Raw genomic sequence first — 10,463 nt, forward strand, 5'->3', positions numbered from 1 at the left:
ATAAAATATAATATATACCTATATATTATTTTATAATACGCATAAACAGTATACCATTACGGCATTACCCGTATGACATGTATGTATTTACTATTTTTTGTACAATTATATCATAAATAAAGAGATCTCTTTATACTGATAAAGAGAATATTTTTCTACTAAATAAAGTATAAAAACTATAAACTGAAATAAAAATAAATAATTGGTAATTGGAACAAAGTTTTTTTTTCCCCATTGAACTGCAGGTTACCGGGTATCGCTAAAATAACGATTTTCAGAAATGTCGATAGTTGGTTTTTGGGATATGAATTTATAAACTTTTGTTAATCGGTTACCGGTATCCGCTTTCCAAACTGCAGATGAATTAGATAACCGGTTTAGGGTTCGCAAAATTTACGGTTTTTAACGGTTTTCGTGAAAAACCGATAAACGGTTTTAAGCCCTGGTATAATGTCTAATACCTTTCATTAACTACTGTTTTTCTGATAGTGACATTTTATGTACTAAATATAAATTTTATAGGAACATTATTTCTTTTTTAAGTCAATAGTTACTTAAATTTAATGTAATTGTTTAAAAGTGCACTACATCCATATACGTTCTACCTGTCTTACAAACACATAAGACATAACATAGCAAAATAGTAATTTAATTTTACGCTCAGAAGATCACGTTTAGCTCTCTTAGTTTAAAAATTGACTTCATTAAAAAAATCACTTCTAAAAAAATGTATGTAGTTTGCCACTGTCAGAAACATAATTATTAATTACCATTAAACAATAAAAAAACAAGGCACCATTCCATTGTGTGAACTACCTAGTATGAGTATATGACCTAATACATTACCCATACTATTAAATGCCTATGGGAAATTCTGAAAAAGTGTTATGAAATTAGAGTAAATAAGAGTGCTTCTATTGTAACCAAGTCAACTCAAAGAGTAGTGGTGGTGATTATCATCCAAGTAAGCAAACTAAATTATACAATTTCTTTACTAACGTGGTGAAGGATGACTTCTAATATAAATTATGCAAGTCGCAATTTCTCAACTTAGGATATTATGTATGGATCTTGCATACATTAGTTGTATCTTATTAAAAAGCGTGTATTATAATAAGTCTTTGGGCCAGTATTACCATCTCCCGTTAAATTTAACCGACTCCTAACCGGCCAGTAATAAAATTGTTATTAGCCGGTTAAGCGTAATCGAAGCATACTGATGATTGTAATACTGGCTGACCCTTAAAGATCCTCATAATATTAATATTTGTATTTGATTTTGGTAGTTATGAGTATTCTTTAGAAATACATCTTAAGATATAAATTATCGAATTTATAAATAAATTAAGTTCAGATTATACACGTTAGAAATTATTAAGTAAAATTGGCTACAACATACTTCAAGTTCAGTAATCATTAATAATATCATTTATTAAACTATGTGTACAAAATAACAGCCTTATAAGTTATAAATTTATAATATTACAAAAATGTATTGAGAATGACTAAATTTAAATATTGTCTCGAAAAATTACATAACATCTTTTCAAATTTTATATTCGTGTTAAATACTATCATACATTTTAATTTAAAGAATAAAATATCACAAACATTATAACAATTAAAATTAAGCACTGTTTAGGAAAAAATAGTGCGTTGTCATACAGGTACGTGCATTTTATACACGTTTTTCTGCAAAATTTGTGAGTGCCTTGATTTCATGTGCCTGTCGAGGTCTCTCTTGCGCACCAGGATTTTCCCGCAACAATCGCACCTGCATGAACAAAACAAAAATTACAATTACAACATACATTTGGTTTGAAAAAATGTATATTTTAAAAACGTACTTATAAGGAGTGTCTCCTTCGGCGTGCAACCGCACGTGTTTGTTCAAATTGCTTGGGTCACCGAACGGTCGGTAACAATACTTGCATTTAAGCGGCTTGAAACCGGTGTGAGTTCTATATTGAGAACAAAAACGATTTCATTATTTTAAATCAAATCCCATAATTTCCTCGCACCTAATAATGGGTAAAACTTAATACAATTTTTATTGTCATAAATCATAATATTAATATATTCTTTGACAGTAAAATTATTATCTCGTGAAAATTAAACGTGAAAATCTACATGTTGATTCTGCAGAAGACGATTGCAGGATGTATTTAGAACTTTAATGGGGGGGGGGGGAGGAGGCAGCCGGCAGGGTTACTTTTATATTAATTATGATTTATGAGCATACTCAGGCTTAATTATAATTAATAAAATATATTAATGCAATATCTATATGACTAGGTAGGTATATCTAAGTTTCTAAAAAATTATTCGTTTTTCGGCGAGCAAACAATCGCTACATATATATTATCCTCGGGACTCGGGTATAGCCGTATAGGGGGTATCTATGAACCAAATTTTAGAACCATGAGTAAGGTAGACTTGGCAGTGCCGCCTGTGGATTGCTTACACACAAAAATAGTGTTTTATTAATATAGATAAGTTCAACTAGTTCAAACTTTCTATGGTAGGTTTAAGTATAGACTGTACCTGATGTGAATCTTGAGCCCGTACTTCCTGGAGTAGACTTTACCGCAGTATATGCACAGGTGTCCTTGGTCGGAGTGGCCGAGGTTACTGACGATAGTTTCCATCTCGGCACAACGCCCTGTCGAAGAACGACGTGTCGCTGCCGCCGATCACCTCTCGGAGCGGTCCGTCCTGCAGTGGCGTTCGATCGGACGATGACGAAGACGACGGCGGTGCGGGTGGCGGCGGCGGCTGAAGTGGCGATGTGGGCGCCGGACCGCCGCCACTGCTGCCCGAAGACTCGGGCGAGTAAGGCCGGAACGCCGAGTCGGCGGAGGCGGACGACAAGGGCGCCCGCGACTCGGCCGGCGTCAGGCTAAACCGGAACGACGCTTCGATCGTCCGGCCGCTCGCGCAGTGGTCGGCCGCCAGCCTGGACCAGAGTTTGGCACGCGGTCGTCTGCCGCAGTCCAGCGCCATGTGGATTTTCAGCGGGTTGGGCTTTTCGCACGTGTAACCGCACTTGTGGCAGACGTACTTTCTCTCGTCTGAAAAAAAAAAAATTGTATTTATTAATAGTATATGAACACGTTTAATAGGTAGGTATATACAAATAATATTTTTATTTAATATAATATTTTTGTAATGATTTACAAATGACAATAAATAATAGATTTATAATAGATAAAGGTATATGTTGTAAAAAATATAGTCATTAGTGCATAATATTACGCATATTTTGTGCCTATTATAGTTGTTTATTACCTACTAGAACTTTCGTTAGAAATCATTTCGTGCTTATCAAATTATGATGTTTAGGTATAATATGATCATTATAATATATATGATATACTTAAACAGGCATTTTTTTCAAATATATTTCCGTAATTACTTTTAACGGATATCAATTTCGGATATGAATTGTTGATTTTATTTAGGGTCCATATCAAATATAAGGTACGTAGCATATTATTTTAAAGTTTAGTAAAAGCGTAATGCCCCTGTTAGCCCCAGAGCAGTAGAACGGAGGTCCCCAAACATGTGGTACGTGAAAGGCCTCATGAAACATGGTAGGTAGGTACTAGTGATGGGCAGTGGGCACTATCGAATATCTATTCAAATGTTTTTAACATAACCGATTAGTAGTTTTTAATAAAAACTATCGAATAGTTCGGTGGACTATTCGAATAGCACTATCGAATAGTTAGGTGGACTATTAGTGATGGACACTATCGAATAGTTTACACTATCCAATATAGTATTTGATAGTTCGAATAATCATAAAAACTATTCGATATATTCGAATAGTGAACTACTATCGAATAGTTTGATAGTGACTATTCGATAGTTCCCATCACAAGACTAGGTACGGAAAATTAATTGTTTATTTTTTTTTGTTTATTGATTTTTTGTAGATTATTAATATTATTACTGTACGTTGTAATTAATTGTTATTCCAAATCACAGAACATATGGCAATAAATCGTAATTATTGTTGAAACACATTTCCAGTGGCGGATAAAAGATTTTTTTTTTTTTTGGGGGGGGGGGGGGTCATTATTTGTTCTATTTTCTAATAAAAAGGAATTTCAGTATACCTATAATATAACAGTCCCCTGAATCTGCCACTGCACAATTTTTAGAACTTTCAAATTATAATGAGGGTAGGTAATTTTTTTACTGCCTTTATATCTTTTGTTGATATAAACATTTTGAATATTTCTATCCAGTACTCTTAGTCATTACTCATTATAGTTACTAGTTAATACTTAGTGGAAATGTGGCATTTCGTGTATTAGATTGCAGTTTCGTAATAAATATGACTCAGGAGTGGTAAGTGGAAAACATTGTTTGGGAACCTCTGAACTACATAGAATTATAGTGAAATATTGTACAGGTTCGTTGACATCCCTTGAAGATCACCGCTTACGCGTATATGATCATATTATATGAACGGCTACTACCTATATTATACGATATGCCCCAAAAGTCCCTGAGTATCATCCAATAAAATGTTTCCATGGTAGGTAGGTAAACCAAATTATTTTAATGAAATTTTTTAATAGAGCATTGTTTTTTTACTTTCTTAAATAGAAATTTCCTGATTAAATTCTGTTGAATAAACATAATTTAAGTATATGGATTTACTACTAAGATATACTTTGAGTGATGTGGAACTTTTGGCCTTTGGGGACATAATATACTGTATACCTACAACTGTATAGGTACGAATGTACGATATACATAATATAAATGCAGTGTTGGGTAGTAACGTAATGGAAGTAACGCGTTACGTAATTTCATTAGAATTATATAATATAATATATTATCCTAGTAACGAAAATGTAATAGAAATTACTTTTGATAAGTAATTTCTATAAAATAACGCGTTACAGTTTCGAATTATTAAGTAGGTACCTATTGCCAAAAAAAAAAATATATGTATAATGCGGGTATTATTATGTTTACCAATCAATCTTATATGTTTATATATTTAATTTTAACTCGTTACAATTCAGTTTTCAATTGTTTTGACATTTGACATATTCAATTGCACGGAAAATCACGAGAAAAGTTATTATATTTAATTTGATTCCTCAAAATAAGTACCTTCGCAGAACGTTTCCTATGATATCTATTATAGCGTGGACTAATAAGTTATAAGTTATACGCTCCTATTAATTATACAGGTTTTATAAATAATTTAGTGTTGTACAAAAACTGCTCAATTTGAAAATACTTCTTAGTTATTACTATATTTATAATTTACATTAGAACATGACATTATATTTCTGATAATTAAATAAAATCGAAATATTTATACATAACACTGTTATAAATCATTATAGCCATTTCACATTTGGCATTTATAAGAAACGGTTTATTTTTATGATTGTAAGTTATAATTGTGTTCTATACATAGGCGCGAATAGGGGGGGGGCTTTAGGGGCTAAGCCCCTCCCCCCCAAAAAAAAAAATGTCCATAGCCCTCCCAAACATTTCCTACATTTTGCTTTAAGCTTATTCAATATTATCAAAATAAGGCCTTATTAGCCCTATTAGCCCTATTAGCCCCCTCAAATTTCGAACGCTATTTGCGCCTATGGTTCTATATGTATTATTGTTTTATTTTCACAAACATAATATTTAATAACACAAATACAAGATTGAGTGCTATTATTCCTTATCAGTCGATCAGTTAACACTACAGATAGGTATATATAGGTATAGGTTTATGTTGTCAGTTTGTGACACAAATACAAAACTATACGATACCATACTATACTTAACTATATAATGAATAATGATTAATTACTATTGATAAGTAGCTACAATTAATAAGTACTATTTTTTAATAGTCATAACACTCATAACTCATAAGTAATTACTATTGTAGTATTGTTATGTAAATATGTAGTAACTGTCCATCTTATTTTTTCTTCGTACACATTTGTAAAATTATACCTTTTTAGCATAGGTCATGTATTTTTATAAAAAGTTACATTATTGCATGTAGAATGATAATTACCAAGAAATTTGAAAAAAAAATTAGCATTATCATAGTCATTTCGAAATAATGAGTGTCTTACGTTAAACGGATGTATATAGGCATATACAAAATCAACGGTGGATCCAGGATTTAAAAATGGGGGTGGAGCAGTGAAAAATGCTGTGATAATATTTTGGGGAGTTATATTTTCTTATTCGCAGTAATTATACCTAATACATGCGCAATATTTTATAACTTTGGTGAGGTATGGTTTTTGTGTCGTTTTTAAAAACCTTCGAGCTCGTATATCATTTAGAATCAAAAGAATGTAATCTTCCCACTCCAATCCACTCTTTTTTTTTATAATAGTGATTAGGCAGCAGCAAACTTCAATTTTAAAGCAAAATCCGGTTTTGAGAAATTACCCAGAAATATAATTTTATCACGCACTCAGTTACTTACCTATATTTACTATTGAATTAATAAAACCCTACTCATGCCAATTTGGGGGGAGGGGGGTAATAGTACGTAACTTAACAATAATATGTTTGGCCGACTCGTCGATCACGCCATGTACCTAAATCATATAAATATAATAGACCCGCAGGCCATTGGACTTGCGGCTGCGCGTCATGTCACTCACCTCTTATGTTGACGGGCGTGAGAAACGGCACGTGCAGCATTAGTTGGAGATCGGGCGGGAACCACATCTTGAGCGGCTGTCCGGGCATCACGGCGGCGGTGGTGTGCAGCCTCACGGCGCCGGCGGCCAGGAGCGACAGCCGGCAGTTGTACGCGTGACAGTCGTCGGCCAGCGGCACGGACAGTATCCAACAGCTGCAGTCGGCCGCGGGACAGCGGCCACCGACCGCGCACACCAGTCGTCCCGCGTCGTCCACAGACACTGAGAGCGTCTGCGCAAGAAAATATGATGATAATAATATTATTGTCATTTTTAATAGTTATAAGTCTAAGATTATGATTATGAAATATTTCACAAGAAATTTTCACTTTGAAACATTTCAAACTTGGAACTTTCACCATTCCTGAAATATTGAAAAGTATATTTATTTAACTCTGTTTTTTGCATGTTTCACACAATTATCACTAGATGGACATATACTGATTTCATACCGGATCATGATATAAAGAATATATTATATATATATTTAAGATAGATAATTATTATGCAATTTGTATAATTAAGGTACTATACATATCTGTAAGAAATATTTATATAATATTTTTCTTTAACACGTAAGATGTAACTAACTAAGTGTTAACTGTACTTCCTGCTATAATTTTAAATTAAAATTTGTTTTTTTTATCTTTCATTAATTTGAAATTTTTCATGAAAGTTTCGTGAAATATTTCAAAAAAATAAATTTCACAACCAAGATTAACGTTGAGAGTTAAGACAAAAGCGTTTGGACAACTTGATACTAATGATTCTTCCATATAATGAGCACGTCATATTAGAACGTTATAAACATTGGTAATTGGTATCAAAAATAATTTAAGAAAATGGTTTCGTGGAAACACGAATATCGATAGTTTATAATGATATATCTAGAATTAATACATTTTTATTTTACTAAGTTGCAACACTTTTAAACTGTAATGTCTCCATAATATTGTCATCGTTCAAACTGTACGTAGGTAATGTACAAATCACTAAGCAAACATTTATTTATATTTTTTTAATCTTAGTATACCTTAAGTGCAGTGTGCGTGCGGGTTTTTCAACGTGTTCGTTCCCGCCGATAAATGTATTATTTAATTTTTAAAAATTATTAGTCTTAAATTTGTATAACTTTAGTAAGTATTTGAGTTTATATAAGAGGATAAACACGGCGGGACATTAAAAATGTTGAAGACTGATGGTTAAATTTAAACGGATCTCGAATATTATCCTGCCACCCCCCTGAAACGTTTATTCTGCAGCTAATGAATAATGCCCGCCACGGGTCTTGTACCACAGTTGTAGGTACCTACAGTGTAGACGAGGCGCTTACCGTTTTACTTCCGGTTGTCGCAGAAGACGCACCATCACTTCCTGGTGGTGACAAGTGCAGGCTTCCGCTGCAGAGCACATCTGCCACGTTGACGGATGTCGTACCGCAGTTGGCCGGCAAGTACGAGGTGGCTACGAAAGTCAGTTTGCCGTCCAAGGGCGGCTGATCTAGGTGTTGCATATGCAGTCTTGTATCGTCCCGGTGGTCACTATAAACGGCGAGCTTCTTTCCGATCATGGGTGTATTACTGTTATTATTGAAATGTTGTCGCGCGGAGGACCTGCTCGGCGGATGGTCGCTGGTCGGCAAGTGCAGTCGGTGCCACCACAACCTGTTCTCTACTGCATGTGGACCCTTTCGGCTCTGTATAGGGGGTGGAGCGATCACTGCCGAAAATGCCCTTCGGACCCACCCCCACCCCCTGCAGAGGGTGTGTAACACCTTGCGGCGCGCGAGAAGCGCCTTGACGTCATCGTATTATATATATATGGTATATTGTATTATATGCGATGACGTACGACACCAAATCAGTCGCGGTCGCAGCTGACCTCCTCCCCACACCACCCAGACATAATAATTTTGATTTTTTTGTCTACGCATGGCGTTTAATATATATACGTTTCGAATTATACGTCGTTTGCATGGTGGAGGTGGTAGTTATTGTGGTGGTGCAGTGGTGGTGGTGGTGGTAGTGGAGGTGGTGGCTCACGATGGTGGCGATGGTGGACCACTCGATCTACGCGATTCGTCAACCCTCGTTTCGGTGTGCATTGAAGGGGGAGAAATTGCCCGCAGAGGGCCCGACCCAGACCCGCACGAAACCAAATACATTATAATATTATAATTTCGATGTATGCATATTGCGTAAATTAATTATTATTTTTGTTATTGTTATAATATAAGAGAGACGTCCTTGGAAACTACTGAAATCATGTTAAAGGAATATTGATCCGGTTTTAACATTTTGTAGATTATTTTACAGACAAATTCCATAAGAGTCAATGGCTATCAATACTTTTATGAGCTCCTACCAACAGTGTTTGTAGCTCTCCTCGCTGTATATTAGGTAATCTCCTATTGAAATAAGTACGTAATATTTTAATAATATTATGTATATAAGATTCATGGTCACCTATTCTTTATTTGTATTAATTATTAAACATTTAGTGACGCATATTCTCATATCTACAAGCCCTTCGACCTCCCTCCGTCTATTTTCAAGTTGCGACACGTTTTCAGTTCCTGTTTTATTTAAAGAACAATATTGCTTGAACACGTTTAAATCAGTGTTTTACAATCGGTGGTCTATGATTCCTAAGACTTATTTCATATTTATATTTTTCTTTACCTATACTGAAATAAAAAAAAAAATCAATTTTGTGAAAAAAAGTATTGCTTGCGGACTTTACGTATAGGTACGTTAATTTTTTTCCGTAATGAGGTCATGTTCAAGGTTCAAGATTGGCAGTCAAATATACCGGTGGGCGCCGTTCGGTGGTTGACGGGTAGATAGGTAATAATAACTATATTTAATACTTATTAATGTTGCGAGCGATATTAATCAAAACTACCAACTGGCCCATCGCGTGGCTTGTGATTGCCACCAACTATGCAGGGGACCTATATTATTTTCATCATATATAATATCGAATTGAGTTTTGCAAAAACTTTTGAATACCTAGTCGGAATTGAATCCAACAAATATTTTTCAATTATTTGAGTTTGAGCCCTTCCAGCCTGAATCCTGATCCAAGAGGCAAGGGCACCACGTTGTGGAGATTGGTTGAGTAGACTCTTAAAAAAATATGTTTGCTTGAATTTATACTGTTTATATATAAAAATTAAAACAACCACAGCTTTCATTTTAAGTAATAACACAGTTACAAATAATTTGTCTGGTAAGCAATTTTTTGTCACACATCATTTTTATGATTGTGTTTATTGACATTTTCTAAGAACACATTATTAGAGGATAATTAAAAAAAAAAACACTTAATTACATTTTACAACCTCTAAGTCCAATATTGAACCCCGTCTTTTAACAATTTTTCGAATACAATAAATCGAAACATAATATAAACCTATATAAAATAAGAAAATTGTTTTTTTTCACTCGATATAGGTACAATACTACCCTTTACGATTTCGTCCTCGTGATAAATCTTTTTGCATACTGAGGTGCATACGAAATATTTGGCACATCTGTGGTCATTTTTAACGAATACCTATACACCACCGAGCAGTAAGTTGTTGAATACACTTTACGTTAAGTAATATTGACAATCGAACATTTATAGACCGTCCAAAGTTCAATGGACTCAATTAAAATATATTAAGATAATCGACTGGACTGAATTCAAACACTTAAAAGTAGCCTAGACTCAATTCAATGTTATCCCTTGTCCTTATTGTGTCAAAAAGTAGTGAAACACTGG

General features: G+C 34.3%; 1 protein-coding gene across 1 annotated transcript; it reads right to left on the reverse strand.

Annotated features, from left to right (window-relative positions):
• Positions 1-1,563: 1,563 nt before the first annotated feature.
• Positions 1,564-8,350, reverse strand: LOC100166263 (zinc finger protein 77). Its single transcript, XM_016808939.2, is given in 6 exon segments — positions 1,564-1,774; positions 1,848-1,961; positions 2,545-2,652; positions 2,654-3,071; positions 6,657-6,927; positions 8,029-8,350. Coding segments are annotated over 6 exon segments (1,263 nt in total). The 5' UTR covers positions 8,266-8,350; the 3' UTR covers positions 1,564-1,659.
• Between the last annotated feature and the right edge of the window lie 2,113 nt (positions 8,351-10,463).

This window comes from Acyrthosiphon pisum, chromosome A1, assembly GCF_005508785.2.
Source record: "Acyrthosiphon pisum isolate AL4f chromosome A1, pea_aphid_22Mar2018_4r6ur, whole genome shotgun sequence".
NCBI classification, from domain to species: domain Eukaryota; kingdom Metazoa; phylum Arthropoda; class Insecta; order Hemiptera; family Aphididae; genus Acyrthosiphon; species Acyrthosiphon pisum.